Source organism: Ostrinia furnacalis, unplaced genomic scaffold (assembly GCF_004193835.3).
Source record: "Ostrinia furnacalis isolate ACB-3 unplaced genomic scaffold, ASM419383v2 OfSCF7182, whole genome shotgun sequence".
In the NCBI taxonomy this organism is placed as follows: Eukaryota; Metazoa; Arthropoda; class Insecta; order Lepidoptera; family Crambidae; genus Ostrinia; species Ostrinia furnacalis.
Window position 1 is genome coordinate 423,446 of NW_021137421.1, and position 21,842 is coordinate 445,287.

The window sequence follows — 21,842 nt, forward strand, 5'->3', positions numbered from 1 at the left end:
CTAAAAGTAACCTCTGCAGTTCAAAAGTAACCTAAAAGGTTACAAAAGTAACCTTCTGGCAACACTGCTTTTTCTGCGCATCAGTCGGGTGTTACGTTTAGGAATCACAAACCTTCTGCTCTACAGATTTACAGATAACATAATATTAAGATTGGTACTATTAATCATCAATAATAATTTGCAGCATCTGTGTCCGGCGCCGACATGTATAAAAAATAAAGTAAAAGTGTTTTTGTTTCTAATTTTGTTTTTAATAGATATAACACAGGGGCCACAATCAACCGTGAGACCAACGAAATCTGATGATTATCATTATTAGGACCAACTACACTCGATAGCAAATAAATCGCACCACCCGCGACAAGTATTTTCAAATGTATGCATCCCTACTTCCCACCAATATTGGCACCTTTTAAAAGCCTAGTTCTAAACTTCATTATTCTTCTAGTTTTAAACTTCAATCATTATTCATTACATTATTAAAGGAAAGGTTTTTACCCCAAAAATGTGTCTTTACAAGGATCCAGAGTCACTTCTTCAAAAAATAGGTAGTTACGCTATAGCCATTTTTTATGACTAAAAAACTGTTAAGTTGGGATTAATCGCTATCCATCTGTTAAAGAGGACACCGTGTGATCATTATTTGGTTTTATAACCATACAATTTGGTCTAATTGATCCCAGAGGTGAGCCCAAAGTGAGGTCTTTTTTCAAGTCACATTTATGGTATATGTTAATCATTTATTAAGAAATAAATGTGTTTTTCTTTAAGGATATTTATTGGGCTTTCAAATAACACCAATATTGTTGGGGCACCATTATTGTGTCAAAAGAAAATCTTTAAAGTTCGCGTCGCGTGTGGTGCGATTTATTTGCTGTCGAGTGTATTATACTACATTCAAATGAAACCATATTATAAGAAATCAGTCCAGAAGACTAGCAGAAATTCTATGTTAAATATAGTGTTTTGTGTTCAAACTTACACATTTTGCCCAAATTGAAGCTTTCCATACATTCCTCAATCAGGTTTGCGTTTCCCGCAATTTGGTGAATTCCCCACAAATTGGTAACCCTGCAAATCAATCACTACATTCCGTTTCCCAAAAAAACGTATTTTGGATAAAAACGGTAAAATAATGGTGCTTCTTCTGTATGACAGAATATGATGTCCTTTCGTTAAAATAGATATGTCAAAATATTTATTATTATTTTTCGTAACTGACTTGTTTTGCTATGCTTTTTATTTTTTATCATATAATTTCCCCAATAAATATACAATGTCGAACTATTTGTCAATAACAGATATTTTAGTGACCAATGAAAAAGTGCCATGTAAATTTTTACACGATTTACCGAAAATGGGTAGGTTATAATACTTATAACTGGGAGGAAATTGTTCAAACTTTGTTCAATTCTATCTGAATGAATTTATCCATATTAAAATTTCTTTTTCAGGATTTCTAGATCCTTCAGCTGCTGAAGACGATTTAAAAGCCGGCACAAATGTTGAAATACCTTTGTGGCTGGCAGAATCTCTTCAGTCTAGAAGACCTCCCTTGGTCAGTGTAGACTTACCAAAAATTTACAAAGATTCTTACAGAGAAATTCTAAATGCAGATGCTTGTACTGTAGACATGCATAAATTAAGTCAATATTTTTATGAATTGGGCTGCTACATAGCCAAACACGATATAAAAGGGGAAGTTGCAGCTACATTAGAAAATGTAAGTACCTGCAATGTGAAATAAACATTTGAACAAAAACTAATTTGTACAATCCAGTTTCAAAATTTCCTGATTTTCCTTTCAGACGTGTAAACAACGATTTCGTTTGCTGCTTTCGGCAAGTGTGTCTACCGATACATTGGGCACCATGCAGCCTCTGTCGGCCAGTGAACGCAAGCGCGCCGCCGCTGCCGCCAGCACTGAAAACTCGCTGTCTGCGTGGCTCCAGAGAGGAGACTGCCCACTAACTACAGCCAGCATGGTTGCTAATCATAGGAAAAGAAAAAGAGCACAAATGGAAATGTTTTAGTTAGGAAATTAATTATGTTTAAGGATATTATGTAAATAAATATTAGTCTAATTATCTTAATTGTTTCATTGAATAAATACCACAATTAACTTTTGTACAACTTTACTTCCAATTCTGCTATTGCTTCTTTCTACCAATACAGGTAGAAAGATCAGAGAGAGCTTGCATACAGAGGCAGCTATTCAGTCAGCTAGTTGACTGGGGTTATGAACTTATGACAAGGGGGTAGTTTAACCCAAATGACAAGGCCAAGCGAATATGGACTTGTTTGTACGTTCGTTTCAGCCAAATGACGTCCACTGCTGGACAAAGGCCTCCCTCAAGGATTTCCATAACGACCGGTCCTGCGCTGCCCGCATTCAGGCTCTTCCTGAGACCTTTACCGAGTCGTCGGTCCACCTAGTGGGAGGCCTACCCACGCTACGTCTTGCCCGCGGTCGCCACTCGAGAACTTTTTCGCCTCAACGGCCTTGTAAAGAGATAACTTACTTAATAAGTAAGTAACAGTAAAATTAAAAATCCAACGCCTCTATAGAAGTTTCGTAGAGTTGTCGGGTGCCGAGAAGACACCACGCGAGGTAGGTAAATCGTTCGTTTCAGCCGAAAGACGTCCACTGCTGGACAAAGGCCTCCCCCAAGGATTTCCACAAAGACCGGTTCTGCGCCGCTTGCATCCAGGTACCTCCCGCGACCTTCACCAGATCGTCGGTCCACCTAGTGGGAGGCCTGCCCACGCTACGTCTTCTAGGTACGCAAGGTAAATGTTTGTATCTAATCCAATACAAACGAAACGCGGGATTTAGATGTACTGCAAATGGGCACTTAGTCCCGGGTTCGATTACACCTAATCAGGATCTTATTTATGAAGTTCGGGTGCGACAGTCTACTTACTTACTCGTAGTGTATTCTTTGTACTACTTACTATGACTGTATGTCCCTACTTTTACCATACAATCCCGTTTCTACCTCATAGATATGTTTAAAAACGAATTTACTACTTGAATTCAGAGCTCAAGTAATTCAATCATGGCTTTATTTTGAGCGTTGTTGTTTGGATTCGCAGTTGTTAATGTCACGCTAATAATAAATACGCTAGAACGTTCAAACATTCATTACTATTGATGGGTCGCACCTAGGGCTGAGCAAGCAATGGCTACTTAGTTTCAGAGCGAGAGCGAATTAATTGCAAGCTTTCTAGGAGATTCAATTTCAAGGAATGGCACATCTAGAAGTCGTTACGATGTACCTATGTATAGTAGCAGTATGTAAACTAGTTACGATAAGTATGTCATATTTCATTATTCATCCCTGGAAATTATTGAAGCAGTTAGGTACCTAACTACCTATGCTCGGAAAAGCCTTTACTAAACTTGATCATTATCTCAGAATGCCGCTGATATCCGAAACTCCTTTTATCATCTTGGCGATTGCACAATAGTAATTAATATATTGAACCTAACAAAATATTTATTGGCAACCTTATGAAGATAGGAAGGCAGTCTATAAAAGATCTTGGCGCCGCCCTAAATTTCTCAGTCCCGCTCAGATCGCGAAGTCGAGATGAATCTATCACGATACCCACACAGTTTATTCGACCAAAGTTTCGGATTATGCATCAGCCCCCACGATTTGATATTCCCGTCGCACAATTATCACGGTACGAACTACTACAGGCCATGGCAATGGTATCTACAAAGATCAGAAAAAGATTTTGGATCGACAATACATAATGAAAAGAACAGTTTCAAAATAACATTGGATATGCAACATTTCCAACCAAATGAAATTAACGTAAAAGTTGCAGACAGAGAAGTTATAATCGAAGGGAAGCACGAAGAAAGGCAGGACAACTACGGGTTTATATCTCGGCAGTTTAAGAGGCGATACCTCTTGCCTGGCGATTGTAATGCAGATAGTGTTGTCTCTTCACTTTCTTCTGATGGAATCCTCACCGTGACTGCCGAAAAAGCTAAAGAATCAAAAACTAAGGAAATCACTGTTCCAATCAAAATGTGCGATAGTTGTCCAAACAAACCCAAACTTGAAAAGATGGAAAAAGAAAAGGTGGATGACTCTAAGAAAGTAGAAAGTGCATCAAGTAAAAAGAACATGGAAATAATGTTGAAAGAAGATCATTGCTGTCTGTTGAAACCTGAATTATTGGAAGCTCCTTCTACAGGTGCAACCCAGAAGATATCAATGGAGACTAAAAAAGAAGTAGATGAATTGACAAGATCAAGAGGAGAGACATCTGGACAAGCTACAAGTACTAAAGCAAAAGAAAAAATAGATGATGCCTGTGCCCAGGGTATTAGAACTAAAACAGAAATAGAAAGTGCCAGTACAGCTATCNATAGCCTGACCAGGAACATAAAAACCCTGGCATAGAGGCGCGTCAATTGCATTTGATAGTGCAACACTGAGTACAGTCGTACCTGTGTTAAATTAATAGGCTAACTTTATGTATCCGGATTCAGGATTACGGGCTAATTTGATATTTTCATAAATTAACGAAAAAATATTATTATAGGTAACCTGGTTTAAATAAATTAAATGAAACCATCAATCGAGTTAGTAGGATTTATTTTATTATTCATCAATAATCTGCAATGTCTGCTCATGAACGCTTCAAACTCGGTACTTCTTTCCCAATTCCATAAAATTCAACACTTAGAAAGTGACAAAAAACTTTAAAATAGGTATTTGAAACAAACCACAGCTAATTTTCATAGTGGACTGTACTATACGATAAACATGTCAGTCAATTTGACAACCTTTGTCGGAAACATTATTCAATGAAAATATTGTCCGAACCCTTAGTACTTCTCTTCGATAAATACTTTAACACATTGTGAACCACTTTTCTTTCACGACTATAAAAAGATTTTAGCAATTTAATTCACAAAATCAATTGCGCACATTTAAAATAAAGTTTGTTTACACTTTGACAGCAATAGACTGACATGCAAGGTGACATGTCAATGAAGTTTTCAGTTACTGTTGCCATTAAAAGAAATTAGTACCATTAGTTTTCCGCAACATGGCGAGGGTTTTTATGTTCCTGGTCAGGCTATACTTAATATATATTTGACATATTATACCTATTCGTGTTTCATTATTCGTATCCAGGGTCCGATGATGGAGCTGTAAGGGGGCAGATTTATTTTTCACTATGTGACTGTCTTTATTTTATACTTAATATATATTTTACATATTATACCTATTCGTGTTACATTATGAATCGAAATATAAAAGACTTAATAAACTCTATTAAACATTTAAATTAATTAACCAAGTTTGAATACCTCATTCTACCTTAAAATTAATAACTTAAATCAAGTCTTAATACGGTCACGGCTCAAGATTTTTTTGTCCATTTCAGCGTTCTTTTTAATCTTTTGACGTTGCGTTGACAGCTTTTACCTAAATTCGCGCGGAATATTTTTGTGAAATGGCTCTTAATTCACAATGATTATCTGTACAAAATGTCAATTATTTTAAGTCACTGAAGTAGTCAATATAACACATTTGAGATCATTTCTGAGCAAATAAAAGCTGGAGTTACTACAATGTTTAAATTAAATGTACAAAATGAAATATTATTCAGTACGTCTATCTTATTATTTAAGTCAATCAATCCTCACATTAATTCTTATAACTATGTCAATGTCTCTTCATCACAACACTCCTGTATCTCTGCAGTGTTCTTATCACAAAATAATAGTTCAGAGGTACATTTGTATGGGTGGATTGATTGTTAACATCTGTCATTCTTGACGGATGGATTGAGGTCGTGGAAGTAGGCGTGGGCCATGGCGTCGTCAGCGGGCATACGGAGCGCCGGGTTGCAGGTCAAGAGGCGGGCCAGGAGGTCGCGGCCCCGGGCGGGCAGGCGGGGCACCACCTGGGCCAGCCCTAAGCTCGGTTGGTACACCGGCAGCGGCTTGTAGTCAGGCAGCTGAGTCACTCCAGGCCATGTGTCTTCGTTTGGTGTGCCTGTAACAAGATAAATGAAGAGTTACCTTGAGTTAATCTAATTAAAGATTCGTCTTATCCTACAGTGTAGGACCTACACAGTAATGTAATAAGGATCCATTAATTCTTTCTGTATAGGTGCTTTAGAATCATAGTTATTATCAAAACCTTCCTACATCTAATAAAAAATAGCACATAATTTTAAATATGAATGAGGGTAGGAGGCTCAAAATGTGTATACCATAAAACTGATGAAAAGATGGTAAACATTAGTATTATGAAGAATATTTTAAATCTTACCTAGTAATTTAAAAATCCTCTTCAACTGATCATCAACATCAGAGCCAGGGAACAAAGGCCGCCCTGAGTTGGCCAGCTCAGCAAATATGCAGCCAGCAGACCACATGTCAATGCTGGTGGTGTACAGTTTCGCGCCGAAAAGAACGTCAGGCGGCCGGTACCACAGCGTCACGACCTCCGCCGAGTAACACTTCACAGGAATACCGAACGCTCTAGCTAAACCAAAATCCGCCAATTTAAGCTCGCCGTTTTTATTTATAAGCAGATTCTGGGGCTTCAAATCACGATGCAGAACGTTGTGACTATGGCAGAAGGCTAGACCACGAAGTAATTGATACATAAAAGATTTCACCACATCCAAATCTATCTCTCCGTTTAAGCTGTCGAAGTACTTCTTCAAATCCTGGTCGCAATGTTCGAACACCAATGTTAGCTTCTTCTCACTGTGCAGCACGTCGTAGAGCCGAACGATATTCTTATGCTTGAGCTCTTTGAGGAGACAAATCTCGCGCAGAGCGGAGGAAGGGACGCCTTCATCGTCGTCGTCTAACCTCACGCGTTTTAGGGCGACGATCTCGTGCGTTTCCTTGTTTTTAGCTTTAAACACTGTGCCATAGGTTCCTTCACCGATCTTTTCGAGCTTTTCATATTTCTGCATATTTTCAATGTAATAAATTGACTCAAATTGTTTATCACCAACAATTTTTCAGTTTACCGATAGCCAGCGCCAGCCGATATTTGACAGTTTCTTTTTTTTTTGACAGAGACAGAGACGTGAATTCACTGACAGCCACATGAATTAGTGTTGTACGTAATCAACAGTATTTCAATTGAAAATACCACAGTTCAAATGGTTTCTATCCAAATGGAATTACACATCACTAGACCTTAGTATTTACGAAGCTTGTTTACGGTAGGAAGTTTGACTACATTACAAACAAAGACAAAATATCAAAAATATTTGACAAATTAATAAAAAGAAAGAAATAATCATAAAGTTAATGAAAACTTATTAAAAATCATTACAATTATTTAATTAAGTTTTGAATTCTGAAAATTAAATGTAAACAAACTTTACAAATGCAATTTTAATATTGCGAATAAAAAAATCAAGAGTCAAATCCAAAAAGTTGAATTGTCACAATTTGTATTTCATTTTTCTTTCGGAAAACTATATCCTTTGTTAGAAATTCATAGAAGGTGAGGATTTATTTTGCACTAAATTGGTAAAACTCCACAATAAGTATATATGTTTTGCGGTATCAATATTAATATAAACATTGGCTATTACGTATTATCTCACGTACACAATCACGAAATCACGATTTTTACAGATGAGTGAAGAAGAAAGGACTTTGGTTGATAAGTCAGAAAGCAGTTCTTTTGAGGACTTGGCTTCGGCTGCTGCTCATGAGATCGAAGAGGCGAAGATCGCGGAAGCAGCTGCGGCGGAAAAAGAAAAAATTGCCGAACCCAAAACAGATGAATGGCAGGATGTTTTGGGGTCAGGAGCGCTACTCAAAAAGGTTATTTACAAGGATAATAATGGATTCTTATCATTTGTTCATGTTACTCGTTTTTCTATGATTTTAATTGCAATATTTCAGATACCTTCTTTCCAAATTATCATTCTATTTATTTTCCTAATAAAAATGTGTAATTCTAGTTCAATGTGTGGTTTCCTGTGTTGATGCCAGATAATAACTTTTTCACAGATACTAAAACCTGGCAAAGATTCCGAATCCAGGCCAAACAGAAGTGATATCTGCAGAATTAGCTATGAAATCAAAATACGGGACACAGGTGATTTAGTTGAGAAAAGGGACCAAGTAAAAATATACCTGGGAGATAATGAGGTGAGTTTCAATGTTTAAAATTAATTTAAAATTTTATAAAATAGATGTTTGCCTGTAAGATTGATGATGTAGATTGCAGCTTCTATTATGATGTCATATTATCTAAGTACATGCATACTTCATTGTTATTATTAGTTATGTTTGATAAGAGATTATGATGACAAAATCTTATCATATCGCTATATTGTTCTCAAAATGGCACTGCAATATGTTTAAAATTATGCAAAATTATGAAAACCTACATTTGAAACTGATTTTATAAACATGGGACTTTGCTTTAATTAATTTTTCTTGTAATAAAATCCCCGAATAAACTGAATATTGTTATTGACAATACTTATCAATATAGATCAAGTCAAGAGCCGGACATAAAAAATAATTGCTCTTTTGCAAAAATAACAGCCTCATTGTTTTAAATGTCAGAATCAAAAGTAGTGTTTAACATAAAATTCAAAAAAGGCAATAATATAATAATATTTACAATGATTTTATAGGTTTTACAAGGCATGGACCTGGCTTTGACCCTGATGCATGAAGGAGAAGAAAACCTTTTGCAACTGGCTCCCCGGTTTGCCTATGGAGAAACAGGGCTAAAAACTGGAGAGAGTTTAGGCACAGTTGGAGAACTAGATGGGCCAAAATATGACGGTCCAAACATTGGACCAGAGACTTGGCTCGAAGTAAGGCTGGAACTCCATGATTGGANCGATTGGAATGAAGAGCCAGAGCATGAAACCTTGCCGATAGCTGAAAGAATGCAAATTGGGTAAGTGTCCACACTTCATGTAAATTTGATTGTGTAATCACAAGGTTGAATTGTTTACATTAGATTGTAGCGTTAGAATGACCGTGACATACTAAAGTCATTGATAATATATTCACGATATTAATTTAAGTTGTATTTCCTTTGAAAAATGATAGCCTCCACCCATGCCGTTTTTTGCTAATGTTGACTATTTAATTTTGTAATAATAATGGGTTGAATGTCAAATGTAAATAATGAGTTTCTAGTAAAAAAAAGCTAGGTGTTTTATAAGTTTTGGTAGATTTGCTATTATTTTGAGAAGACTCAATAAAATTCCTACAGTAGTGTTAGTTGATTTTCAGCCATGAAGATAATTTGTATAAAATTCTGTAAAACAATTATTTTCCTTTCTATCAATCAGCACGCGTCGCCGCGCCCGCGGCAACTGGTGGTACGGTCGTGGGGAACCAATCCTCGCTGTGCAGCTCTACAGACGTGCTTTAGATGTGTTAGATGAGAGCGAGGGTGGTATCACAGACCCCACGCCGAGCGGGCAGATGGTCCCTACCTCGGACGCCCTGAAGGCGCTGTTAGATGAGAGGCTACGGGTCCACAACAACATGGCCGCCGCGCAGCTGAAAGCTGGCGCTTACGACGCCGCCTTACAAGTAAGTTGTCCTTAGTAACTTATTAGTACAAGCGTAGGGAGCCAATACTAGATGTACTAGATGAGAGCGAGGGTGGTATCACAGACCCCACGCCGAGCGGGCAGATGGTCCCTACCTCGGACGCCCTGAAGGCGCTGTTGGATGAGAGACTACGGGTCCACAACAACATGGCCGCCGCGCAGCTGAAGGCTGGCGCTTACGACGCCGCCTTACAAGTAAGTTGTCCATAGTAACTAGTAGTAAAGGACTGCATNGAGAGCGAGGGTGGTATCACAGACCCTACGCCGAGCGGGCAGATGGTCCCTACTTCGGACGCCCTGAAGGCGCTGTTGGATGAGAGGCTACGGGTCCACAACAACATGGCCGCCGCGCAGCTGAAGGCTGGCGCTTACGACGCCGCTTTACAAGTAAGTTGTCCTTATGTAGTAACTATTAGTAAAAGACTACAGGCGTAGGAAACCAACTGTCGTTGTGCAGCTGAATAAACGCGCTCTAGATGTACTAGATGAGAGTGAGGGGGGTATCACAGACCCCACGCCGAGCGGGCAGATGGCCCCTACTTCGGACTCCCTGAAGGCGCTGTTAGATGAGAGACTACGGGTCCACAACAACATGGCCGCCGCGCAGCTGAAGGCTGGCGCTTACGACGCCGCTTTACAAGTAAGTTGTCCATAGTTACTAGTAAAGGACTACAGGCGTAAGAAACCAACTGTCGTTGTGCAGCTGAATAAACACGCTCTAGATGTACTAAATGAGAACATGGCCTCTGCGTAACTTAAGACTGACGATTATGACGCCGCCTTACAAGTAAGTTACCTGTAGTAACTAGGAGTACAGGTATTGGGAACCAATCCTTGCTGTGCAACTGTACCGGTAGAGTCTGGATGTATTAAACGAGAGGTAGATGACTCATACCTCGGACGAATGACGCTGCTAGATGAACGTCTAAGAGTCCTCAAGTCCACAACAACACGTATGTTTATATTTGGAGCCTATTAGAAGTTACTTTTAGTACCTTACCTATAATTTTATTTACATGGATTGCTCTCACTTGGTAGGTAATTAAATTTACCTACAAACAGCAAAGATATTTATCATAAACTTTTGCTTCTTCCTCTCAAATCATCATTTATTTTAAATAAATTGCCACGAACAGCCGAATGGTGAAGGGGTCGGACTGGCCGACTCGTGATCCAGGGAACCCCCGCCGCCGCTCGACTATTGTGGTGAGCTCACTCGTGATACAAGCATATTTAGCTTAGTACGAGGGGCTAACGGGAGTATTAGTGATTTGTGTAATAATAAGTAAAAATATCATAACCAATCTTTCTCTCTCAGGCCGTCACCCGCGTCCTCCAATGCCAGCCAGACAACGCTAAAGCTTTATACCGCAAGTCTCGNTGAGAACATAGCTATCGCGCAACCGAAGGCTGGCGCTTACGACACTGGTTTACAGGTATGTTACCCGCAGTAATTACTAGTGCTGAAGTAAGGAACCAATCCTGGCTGTGCAACTCTACAGACGCGCTCTAGATGTGCTCTGAAAGCGAGGGGGTCATCATGGCCCCCACCTCGGACGCTCTGAAGGCGCTTACAAGTAAGTTACCCCTAGCAACGAGTAGTACAAGGGAAATCAATCCTCGCTGTGCAACTCTACAGACGTTCTCTAGATGTCCTGGATGAAACCGAGCGGGGTATCATGACCCCTACCTCGGACGCTCTGAAGGCGCTGTTAGATGACAGGCTACGGGTCCACAACAACATGGCCGCCGCGCAGCTGAAGGCTGGCGCTTACGACGCCGCCTTACAAGTGAGTTACCCATAGAAACTAGTAGTTGTGTGTGTAGTAGTAGTGGGCAAACACATCCTAAGCCCACAAGATGTAAAACATATCGCCCCCCAGAAGATACTGCACTTCCTAATGGATGCAGAACTCGGAGGCGAAATGTAAGGAAAACAGCGGCGATCACAATAGATCGATAACGGTCGCAGTGATACTAGGACTTTATTGAACTAGAATAGCCGCTCAACACAAATAAAATAAAATTAAACTATTTATAAAGGACTAGGCGTAGCCGTGTCGGCCGTTTAGTGTAGTGGTTCGAAACGGACTACTATTCCGGAGGTTGCGGGTTCAATTCCCGTACAGTACAAACATTTGTGTGCATGAACATATTTGTTTGTATTGGACTGGGTGTTTTCTATGTATAATATGTATGTATTTACAAAAATAAAGTATTTAAGTATGTTTATATCCGTTGTCTAGTACCCATAGTACAAGCTTTGCTTAGTTTGGGATTAGACGCGCAGTGTAAAATGTCCAAGGATATTATTATTTATTTATAAATCATTTTTTTTTCTCTCAGGCCGTCACCCGCGTGCTCCAATGCCAGCCAGACAACGCTAAAGCTTTATACCGCAAGTCTCGCATCCTCTCCGCCATGGGCCGCAACTCTGAAGCCTTAGAGGCAGCCAGGGCAGCCGCCGCCGCCGCGCCCGATGACTCGGGCACTAAGAAGGAATTGCAGCGCTGCGAGCAAAGGGCTAACAGAGACCGCTCGGTGGAGCGCCGTCTGGCTAAGAGAATGTTGGGTACCTCTGACCAGCCCAAAGGCTCGCCTGATAAGAAACCGTCCAGAGCTAAGGTATGTGAAATTCTAGTTTATATGTAGAGAGATATACGTGTACTAGATTAACATATAAATTTGAGGACAGAAATTCTCCAATCTCAGCTTCACTACCGGAAGCCTGTAAGGCCGGTATTGGCTGCAGGCGCCAGGCATTTTGGAGTGAACTAGGCTGGTAGGAGTAAGAATAAAACCTCAAATAATGAAAAATGGCCCAATAAGGCTGATAAAGCCAGGCATAACTAAATGGATGCAGCTCAACCTTTGTGAATAAAACACATCTGTATGTTGATAGATCACACTAACAGTTTTGTTGCAAAATAGCATTTATAATCACTACATACCTCGGTATTTAGCTGCTATGTGCTGCTGCCGTTGTCCATTCATAGAAATACAACACAGTTGAATTTTCAAGGCGAGAGTGAATAGGCACTTACAGGGCAGATATGTACCATCCTAGACTGCATCTCACTTAACACCAGGTGCGATTGCGGTCAAATACCTGCCTTGTCTTGCATAAAAAAAAATGCGTCGTCCCCAGATGTTCGTGTGGGGTTCGCTGCTGCTGAAGTTAACTACCGCCTTCTTATACATAGGAACATGAGCTCTATTGACATGACATTACAGTTTAATTTTCGATTTTGTCAATTTGCAACTTAGCTCTCTTCTGCCGAAGTTAATTAGCGCCCTCTTACACATAAGCAATATGAGCTTTATTCGCATGACATGACAGTTGAATTTACAACGCTCACAGATGTTTATGTGGGGATTGCTGCTGCTGAAGTTAATTAGCGAACTCTAATAGGAACATGAGCTCTATTCGCATGACATCACGGTTCAATTTGCGTCGTCCCCAGATGTTCGTGTGGGGCTCGCTACTGCTGAGCCTGCTGGTGGGCGTGGCCAGCGTGCTGGTGTACCGGTACAAGCTGCAGCACTGACACATTCGTACTGCAATACAAGTGAGTACTGTTAGAGGCCGGGAGATCTATTCTCACAAATAATACACTTGGTGGGCGTGGCCAGCGTCCTGGTGTACCGGTACAAGCTGCAGCACTGACACATTCGTACTGCAATACAAGTGAGTACTGTTAGAGGCCGGGAGATCTATTCTCACAAATAATACACTTGGTGGGCGTGGCCAGCGTCCTGGTGTACCGGTACAAGCTGCAGCACTGACAATCATACTGCAATACAAGTGAGTACTGTTAGAGGCCGGAAGATCTATTCTCATAAATAATACACTTGGTGGGCGTGGCCAGCGTCCTGGTGTACCGGTACAAGCTGCAGCACTGACAATCATACTGCAATACAAGTGAGTGCTGTTAGAGGCCGGGAGATCTAAAGAGATAAATAAAACACTGGATACTCCACTTGCACATTATTATATTGCCTCATTTTAATTCATCATTATCATCATTTCAGCCACAGTACGTCCACTGCTATACATAGGCCTCCCCCAATGACTTCCACATCGCACGGTTGGTAGCAGCCTGCATCCAGCGCCTTCCTACTACCTTTATCAGGTCGTCGGTCCACCTTGTGGGTCCATTTTAATTACAATTGATCAATTAGCTAAAAAGCGCGCAGAGATGTCCGCGCGCGTCCCTCTATTCTGACGTTTCTAGTGTGACATTGACGTTACTCTGTTAATGTCACTATGACAGCAGCTCATTGGCTATAACGATTATATTATTGTTCTCATTAATAACGTCGCGTTAAGACCCGTGTCTTACTATTTTAATTGAAATGGAACGCGAAAGTTTAAAATCTTATATTATTGTTTTACTTACTCTACTTAGTTCATTTCAGCCAAATTATATCCACTGCTGGACAAAGGCCTTCCCCAAGGATTTCCACAACGACCGGTCCTGCACTGCTCGCGTCCCAGATTCTTCCCGCGACCTTCACCAGATCGTCGGTCCACCTAGTGGGAGGCCTGCCCACGCTATGTCTTACGGCATGTGGTCGCCACTCGAGAACTTTTCTACCCCATCGGCCATCATCTCTTAGCAAAAAAAAAGCAAATGATTATTTTGGCCGATTTGAATGACCTAATGATGTGTTACACACAATTTTTTCAACATTTCAGGTAACCGAGATTTCCAATGGTGTGATTGGAAGGTAAAGGTGCACATTATCTACTTAGATTTCCACATCATATCTGCGATGGTACTGGTTTATCTGTCTCGCTCTTGACTACGCGTGAACGTCATTTCGTCCCATTCGCTCTTGTCAGAGGCCTAATTATTCAACTCAACGTCTGTTACGATCGTTTTCAATGTGACTATTTGATTACAACCATCGCTGGTTCAAAGACAATTTGTCAGTGATTTGTATTGCGGCAGCAATGGATGTATACTGTATAACCCGATGTGACGTCACGGCTGCCAAGAGCGCAGTAATCGGGTTGTAAATTAAACTGAAATAAATTTTGATAGACGCTGACTTGTATAATTAGGCAGCGGAATGTCTTAGAGAGAATCATGTTAATATTATAGTTTGCTAGTTGCGATATGCAAAACGTATTTTTATACCATTTACTACTACTACTACTACTACTGCGGGTATTCAGAGACTTGAGTACACATCAATATAACAATATTGTACTTATTACACGAAAATACAAGTATGTACTGATGTTCTTTTGGAGTCAATATTTTAACTACAGCTCATTGTTTTATTTATTACAATTGTTAAACTAAGTGGGTTACACACACACGTTAGCTTTTCTGTCAATTACTTCCTGATAACTAAATCAATAAATTTAGTACTTACTAAGCATACTAATAGGGCCTTAAAACGCAAACTATAGAATTTATTTCCTTGATTCAAATAATAATCATGTTTATCAATAAATAGTAGTTAAATAATTATTTATCGATACTATCTTCAGCATTATACATAAAACAGATATAAAGAAATATATTTTTGCAGTTCTTTACAAAACGATAAATAAATAGAGTAATACGATCACTTTCTGTAGACAATATTTTGTATTTAGTTTATTGTAAAAAGGTGATAGGTTAGGCTAATGTAGAAGTTAGATATCATGTGATTCAATCGTTGTACTTTATTGCTAAATATTTCCGCAATATGCATTTATCTCTTAAATTTCGCCTGTGCATTTTGTTTTACAAGTTCAGATGTATGTATTTTAATATAAATAAATGTATGTACGGAATACATTTTTGTAGCTAGTGCCAAAATTGGAAATATCAGAATATTTATGTATAAATTTATTATAATATAGTATCATTGTTTGTTATTAAAATAGTTGCGTGCGACATATTTTAAAAATCAAACCATCCTACTACCATGAATGTCACGATATGATTTTGTCGTGGCGTAAATATCAAATTTAGCTGACATAATACCACGATAAAATTATGTCGTGTTGTTCTTGCTGGCCCGGCAGGAATATATTTTTCGATAAATACTTTTTAAGTGTAAGTACCGCAGCTAACGCAACGCATTCCAGGCTTCAAAGTTTTTAACTGTATACTAAAAAACCTAAGTCATGTATGTATTTATAACCTTTTCTGTTGGTGCTTTTTATTAACTCTTAGAAAATAATCGTACGAATAACGTATCTAGACGAAACGATTAACATTATTTGACGATTCATATCTTGACGTGAAGTCATTACTTTGCTAATAAAAATTATTGTAAAGTTACAAGTCACTGTGACTCGGGCAATTATTCCTAATATTGACAGCACCTGTCTTGTTTCGTCTTTATCGCAATTCGACTTTTAGAGGGCATGCACACCACGTTTTTTCAGCAATTGCATGTGCCTTGATGGCGCCTGAAAAAACCGTGGTGTGCTTGGGCCCTTTTATCCGTCTACGAAAAACTGTTTGCACTGTAGTTCTCTTGTAGTTGAAGTTCGCAATGAGCGCGACATTCTTTTGCTTTTTACTTTCGATAGTCCGAGAAAAATTGACTCTCGAACGACTGCTCATTTATATTAGAATCATTAAATTAAAAGCATCATTCTGTTTCTTTAATGATTGTCGCGTCGTATTCAGTGAGATATAGTGAGCTTAGCTAGATTTGAGCTTATAATATTCTAAAAACTATCAAGCCATGCTGGTAATGGTTAATCAAATAAAATGTATATGGGAATGCTGGTCCATTGTAATAGTCCAACGCATTCCAAATAACAGGACTGATTGACGTCAACGTAAAAAAATGTATGTTGATACACTATCTAGCTTATGTTTCTGCTTAACTATTGTAATAGTCCTTTTATTTTATTGTATTTCCGTGTATTTTCTTCTACATATTGGCTTGTAATCTAGTGTCTATAAAAATCACGTCTCATTTTGTTGGTTATTTATTTATGTTGAGTTTTTTGTATTTATTACCTAAAGCAATTGTCATTTGTCATCAAAACAGATGGACGTAACTATTACGTAATATACTTATCAGTTTGTTTTATTGTTATGGTTGTAAGGGCTGAAATAAATGCAAATTGAACGTCAATACTTTTTATTTAGACGATAAAATATGACATTGATTTGGTATAGGATCTTATTGTAATATTACAGTAAAAATGTAAAAAAAAAAGAAATAAAAAATATGGTGGTTCCAGTATACACATAATCATTTGTTGCAAACATTGTTTCATTTAATTTTGGTAGCATTTCTGCTGTTTCGGAGTTGGGTGGATAAAATCACTCTTTCCCTTATTATGTTTTCCTTTGGTGTGTTAAATACATTAAAACTCCACCCATCTTCGCTTCAAAGAAAACTTCACTTTAAAATAGTCAGATGACGCGTTTTGTCGCACTTTGTGCACATTTGACACGGAATGTATTGGCTCCATCTTAAGACAAACCGAGCGTAAAACCCGTCATCTAGAAAAAGACTTGCCTTAGGTAAGTACTTAAAAAATATGCCTCTTTTCTACATTACATGAAGGGAGGCAAGAGCTCTTCATAAGTTTAAATAGTTCTTACATTAGTAACATTTAGATAAATTGAATATTATACTTATTTAAAATAGTTTTTTTAATTATGAATAGGTGTTGTCTACTGCCCTGCCTGTTGGTAGCGGATTCGAATTCCGCGGGGGCAAAAACTTGGAGACATGGACATCAAATATTTATTGTATCTATTCTATTGAAGTGTGTTAACTGTTTTCTACATGCTTTTAATGGCTAGTTACAATAATTTAAACATCAACAACAACATAGAATCCCATAAAAGTACACATGATACAAGTACATAGATATGTCAATCCGTCATGCTCTCAGAAATAAGACTACAGTAATATCTTTTTAAAATATGTTTGTCTTTCTACTCAATGGTGTTTATTTATCAATATTACATTTAAGAATAAAATTGTATACGTGGTTCAGTGCGCAGGCGCGCTAGAGATCTTACTTGTAAGTGTTCTACACATTGATATACACATAAAAGACATTCCTACTTATCTAAACTAATAATAATCTGGCAAATATCTTCGTTCGTTCGAACTAATAATAATAATCTGACAAATATCTATTTATAAGGAAATCATACAACATTTGCTTTGGTACTAATCGAATGCAATGTCCAAACTCCAAACCTTGAGACTCAATTTTGAAGCAATAGTAGCATGCAATTCTTAAAAACGATATTTCTCTGCTCGTGTTAAGTATTTGTATAGTACACATTATCATATGAATATCATGGACAAAATGTCTTGACACCATTCCCAGTCACAACTTCTCTAAAAGCACATTTCATTCCAGTGTTGCAAACCCAACTTTCCAAGTATGTAATAATAATAACATCTAAAGAAGCTCTCGCTAGATGGTTGGCTCAAGGGTCAGATTCAAAAGGCGGTGATCCTCAGCACGGCACGCATTGTCCGGAGGTTCCTCAGCCTGTGACCCTGACCACCGGTAGCTTGGGCCCTGCTCCGCTACCAGCGGATTAACTATTTTTAAGAATTTTTTTTATAATGTATTTTTAGTTTTTTTTATAATTTACATTGTAAAAAAAATATTAAAAATAAGAAGGAAATTGAATAAAGAGATAATAATAATATAATAAATAATTTATTTCAGACTTTCATCCATAGTTTAAAAGTAATGTAAAAATGATTTTATTATATTGCTTTGATATAAATAAATCAAAAAGTAAGCGAACAAGAGCTGCCGAAGGTTCATACTGTCATACAATATCCACAGGAATGTAGGTATTTGGGNTATTTGGGAATAATTCAATTCATTGGCGATATCAGTCAACAATTAATAACAACCCAGTTCAAGATATATTCGATTGCTTCAAAATCACGCCGCCTTATCCTTAAAAATAAAACAGTCTTCGCTTCAAGGCTTGGCCAAACAAACGCGTGTAGCCTGCGCGATGGCAGATTAGGTATCTTGTATGAATTTGTAGCTAATAGTTCACACTAACGCGTCGATCTATGCCCGCGCAGTGATCGCCATTTAGCCGATGCGATCTGCACGCGTTGGTTTGGCCGAAGCATTACCCGTTTCAATTATCTAATTACCCTCATTAAAACTCGTATCACAATCTTGACTTCAGCGTCACGATTCGGGCCAGCCCACTAGTGAAGTGGGCTAGGAGTACGATGAATGCTATGGTGCTCAGTGCTTGTAGCGTGAAAACTGTAGCTGCCAAATCGTATAGCAGTTTGGGGGAGAACACTGACCAGACGAATAGGTGGTGCTTGAAGAGGATCGCAATGACGCTGTATACGGATATGGAGTAGACGCGGTGGAATGCGAATATGTTTGAGACGCGCCACACTGTCTGTAAGTACCTGTGGAGAATAGAGATAGTCACTTGATTGCATCTTGTAAATCTCAAACAAAACGTACAACATGTTGAACTTTGCCAACACAAATTCATTTCAAAGGTAAGGAGTCAGGGTCCCGATTGCGCTAATTTGTAATCTCTCCAATTCATTCGCGTTTCATCTCCCGTTTACACTCCAGTATCGCTCAATTATCATTCCAGCTGATATGCAATTCGGTATCGCGGTAAAGTTCACGCGCAAACAAAGTATTTATTTATGCGTTTTTCATTAAAAGTCCGAATACCTTATTTTAGAAACTAAAATTACTAAGACAAATCAAAAGTTCGTGATGCGTTTGACTTGCGTTTGAGAAAAAGAAGCTTTTTGTCAGCTTTTACGTAAGGGCGTATCTGCGCTCCGTTTACTTTACAACTTCGTTTCAACTTGCTGTCAAAACGACACCGCGAAACGGATAGATCAAAACAGCTGAATTTCGTTCGTCGTTCAGTTGCGTTGCAGTTGAAAATTTTTAGCGCATTCGAGCCCGGGATCATAAACAAATCTCTTACAAAGTTTTAAACCTAGTAGTTACTAGTTAGGTACTTACTGCTCCTAGGTCTCAGCAACGACCGGCAGTTGGCAGAACAACATGGCGAGCGCGGGCTCGGTGTAGCCCATAGAAGGTCCTACAGATACTCTACAGCAGTCAGGGAAGGTTCTAGAAACACTCACTGCTCCCAGGTTTCAGCAACGACTGGTATTTGGCAGAACAGCATGCAGCCGGCGAGCGCGGGCCCGGCGTGGGCGTGCAGCCCCAGCCCGCCAGCGGAGCCCTACGTAGCCCGCGCCAGGTCTACTGACGCCAGGCTGTTGGCAGTAGCCATAATAGAGGAACACATAATGACACTCACTGCTCCCAAGTCTCAGCAACGACCGGTATTTGGCAGAACAGCATGCAGCCGGCGAGCGCGGGCCCAGCGTAGCCCATAGAAGGTCCTACAGCCATAGAAGGTCATAGGTCTATAGCTGTCAGGGAAGGTTCTAGAAACTCACTGTTCCCAAGTTTCAGCAACGACCGGTATTTGGCAGAACAGCATGCAGCCGGCGAGCGCGGGCCCGGCGTAGGCGTGGAGCCCTATGCGTGCCGCTAGCGGAGCCCTACGTAGCCCGCGCCAGGTCTACTGACGCCAGGCTGTTGGCAGTAGCCCTAGAGGAACACATAATGACACTCACTGCTCCCAAGTCTCAGCAACGACCGATATTTGGCAGAACAGCATGCAGCCGGCGAGCGCGGGCCCAGCGTAGCCCATAGAAGGTCATAGGTCTATGACCATAGCTGTCAGGGAAGGTTCTATAAACTCACTGTTCCCAAGTTTCAGCAACGACCGGTATTTGGCAGAACAGCATGCAGCCGGCGAGCGCGGGCCCGGCGTAGCCCATAGAAGGTCATAGGTAGCTGTCAGGGAAGGTTCTAGAAACTCACTGTTCCCAAGTCTCAGCAACGACCGGTATTTGGCAGAACAGCATGTAGCCGGGGAGCGCNGAGCGCGGGCTCGGTGTAGCCCATAGAAGGTCCTACAGATACTCTACAGCTCCCACAGAAGGTTCTAGAAACTCACTGCTCCCAAGTCTCAGCAACGACCGGTATTTGGCAGAACAGCATGCAGCCGGCGAGCGCGGGCCCAGCGTAGCCCATAGAAGGTCCTACTGCCATAGAAGGTCATAGGTCTATAGCTGTCAGGGAAGGTTCTAGAAACACTCACTGCTCCCAAGTCTCAGCAACGACCGGTATTTGGCAGAACAGCATGCAGCCGGCGAGCGCGGGCCCGGCTTAGCCCATAGAAGGTCCTACAGCCATAGAAGTTCATAGGTCTATATCTGTCAGGGAAGGTTCTAGAAACTCACTGTTCCCAAGTCTCAGCAACGCCCGGTATTTGGCAGAATAGCATGCAGCCGGCGAGCGCGGGCCCGGCGTAGCCCATAGAAGGTCATAGGTCTATAGCTGTCAGGGAAGGTTCTAGAAACTCACTGTTCCCAAGTCTGAGCAACGACCGGTATTTGGCAGAACAGCATGCAGCCAGCGAGCGCGAGCCCAGCGTAGCCCATAGAAGGTCATAGGTCTATAGCTGTCAGGGAAGGTTCTAGAAACACTCACTGCTCCCAAGTCTCAGCAACGACCGGTATTTGGCAGAACAGCATGCAGCCGGCGAGCGCGGGCCCAGCGTAGCCCATAGAAGGTCATAGGTCTATAGCTGTCAGGGAAGGTTCTAGAAACACTCACTGCTCCCAAGTCTCAGCAACGACCGGTATTTGGCAGAACAGCATGCAGCCGGCGAGCGCGGGCCCGGCGTAGGCGTGGAGCCCCATGCGAGCCGCCACGCGCACTGGGCAGTATTCGCGGAGCCCTACGTAGCCCGCCCCTAGGTCTACGGACGCTAGGCTGTTGGAGTTGCCCTGGAGGAACACAAAATGTGCCATATTTGATCATTTATTTCAGTCAATATTAATGTGATGTAGTTATAAAAGATTTAACCGTGTTTGTTACTACGATAATGAGTGTAGTGGAAGTTTATAAATGAAAAGAGTAGACTGTATGAAATTAATTATCTATTCGGTATAAATTTACAATATTATCGAGACCGTTTAGGGCAAAGTCGTTGAAGAGAGTGCGTCAGAATCGTCTTCTTCAATGTTCGCTCGCGAACCAAACATTGCTCGTTCGTTCGCCGAACGCTCGCCGCTCCCTCCGGTCACGCCGCCCGCGGGCAATGTCCGTGAGTAGACAGTGTTTAAAACGAAGCAGTAAACTTCCTTCGAAACTTTTGAATCTAAACGGTAGGGTCATTCCATGACAAATGTTACCGAGGGTGAAAAACTAAATA

The 21,842-nt window shown here is 40.3% G+C and overlaps 5 protein-coding genes across 5 annotated transcripts in view; 3 read left to right on the forward strand and 2 right to left on the reverse strand.

Moving 5' to 3' along the window:
* Nucleotides 1-1,171: 1,171 nt before the first annotated feature.
* Nucleotides 1,172-2,089, forward strand: LOC114363660 (DNA replication complex GINS protein PSF3). The gene is made up of 3 exons (XM_028319456.1): nucleotides 1,172-1,361; nucleotides 1,455-1,723; nucleotides 1,809-2,089. Exons 1-3 carry the CDS (start codon nucleotides 1,187-1,189, stop codon nucleotides 2,031-2,033), a joined length of 669 nt encoding a protein of 222 aa, XP_028175257.1. The 5' UTR covers nucleotides 1,172-1,186; the 3' UTR covers nucleotides 2,034-2,089.
* A 621-nt stretch (nucleotides 2,090-2,710) lies between these two features.
* Nucleotides 2,711-4,888, forward strand: LOC114363632 (protein lethal(2)essential for life). The gene is made up of 2 exons (XM_028319416.1): nucleotides 2,711-4,389; nucleotides 4,854-4,888. Exons 1-2 carry the CDS (start codon nucleotides 3,594-3,596, stop codon nucleotides 4,886-4,888), a joined length of 831 nt encoding a protein of 276 aa, XP_028175217.1. The 5' UTR covers nucleotides 2,711-3,593.
* A 780-nt stretch (nucleotides 4,889-5,668) lies between these two features.
* Cdk5 (Cyclin-dependent kinase 5) lies at nucleotides 5,669-7,090 on the reverse strand. The gene is made up of 2 exons (XM_028319391.1): nucleotides 6,309-7,090; nucleotides 5,669-6,029 (listed from the first exon to the last, which is right to left on the reverse strand). The coding sequence occupies exons 1-2, from the start codon at nucleotides 6,964-6,966 to the stop codon at nucleotides 5,791-5,793; spliced, it is 897 nt and encodes a 298-aa protein (XP_028175192.1). The 5' UTR covers nucleotides 6,967-7,090; the 3' UTR covers nucleotides 5,669-5,790.
* Nucleotides 7,091-7,399: 309 nt separating this feature from the next.
* LOC114363618 (peptidyl-prolyl cis-trans isomerase FKBP8) lies at nucleotides 7,400-17,396 on the forward strand. Its single transcript, XM_028319392.1, has 8 exons — nucleotides 7,400-7,508; nucleotides 7,643-7,834; nucleotides 8,024-8,164; nucleotides 8,659-8,930; nucleotides 9,331-9,577; nucleotides 11,944-12,222; nucleotides 13,062-13,166; nucleotides 14,297-17,396. The coding sequence occupies exons 2-7, from the start codon at nucleotides 7,643-7,645 to the stop codon at nucleotides 13,143-13,145; spliced, it is 1,215 nt and encodes a 404-aa protein (XP_028175193.1). The 5' UTR covers nucleotides 7,400-7,508; the 3' UTR covers nucleotides 13,146-13,166; nucleotides 14,297-17,396.
* Nucleotides 17,397-18,436: 1,040 nt separating this feature from the next.
* LOC114363667 (GPI ethanolamine phosphate transferase 2-like) overlaps nucleotides 18,437-21,842 on the reverse strand; it is a 32,425-nt gene continuing 29,019 nt past the window's right edge. The window contains exons 12-13 of the mRNA XM_028319465.1: nucleotides 21,242-21,414; nucleotides 18,437-18,984 (exon numbers count right to left, since the gene is read on the reverse strand). Coding sequence (XP_028175266.1) covers nucleotides 18,729-18,984; nucleotides 21,242-21,414 — 429 coding nt within the window. The 3' untranslated portion in view covers nucleotides 18,437-18,728. The remainder of the gene's footprint in view (nucleotides 18,985-21,241; nucleotides 21,415-21,842) is intronic.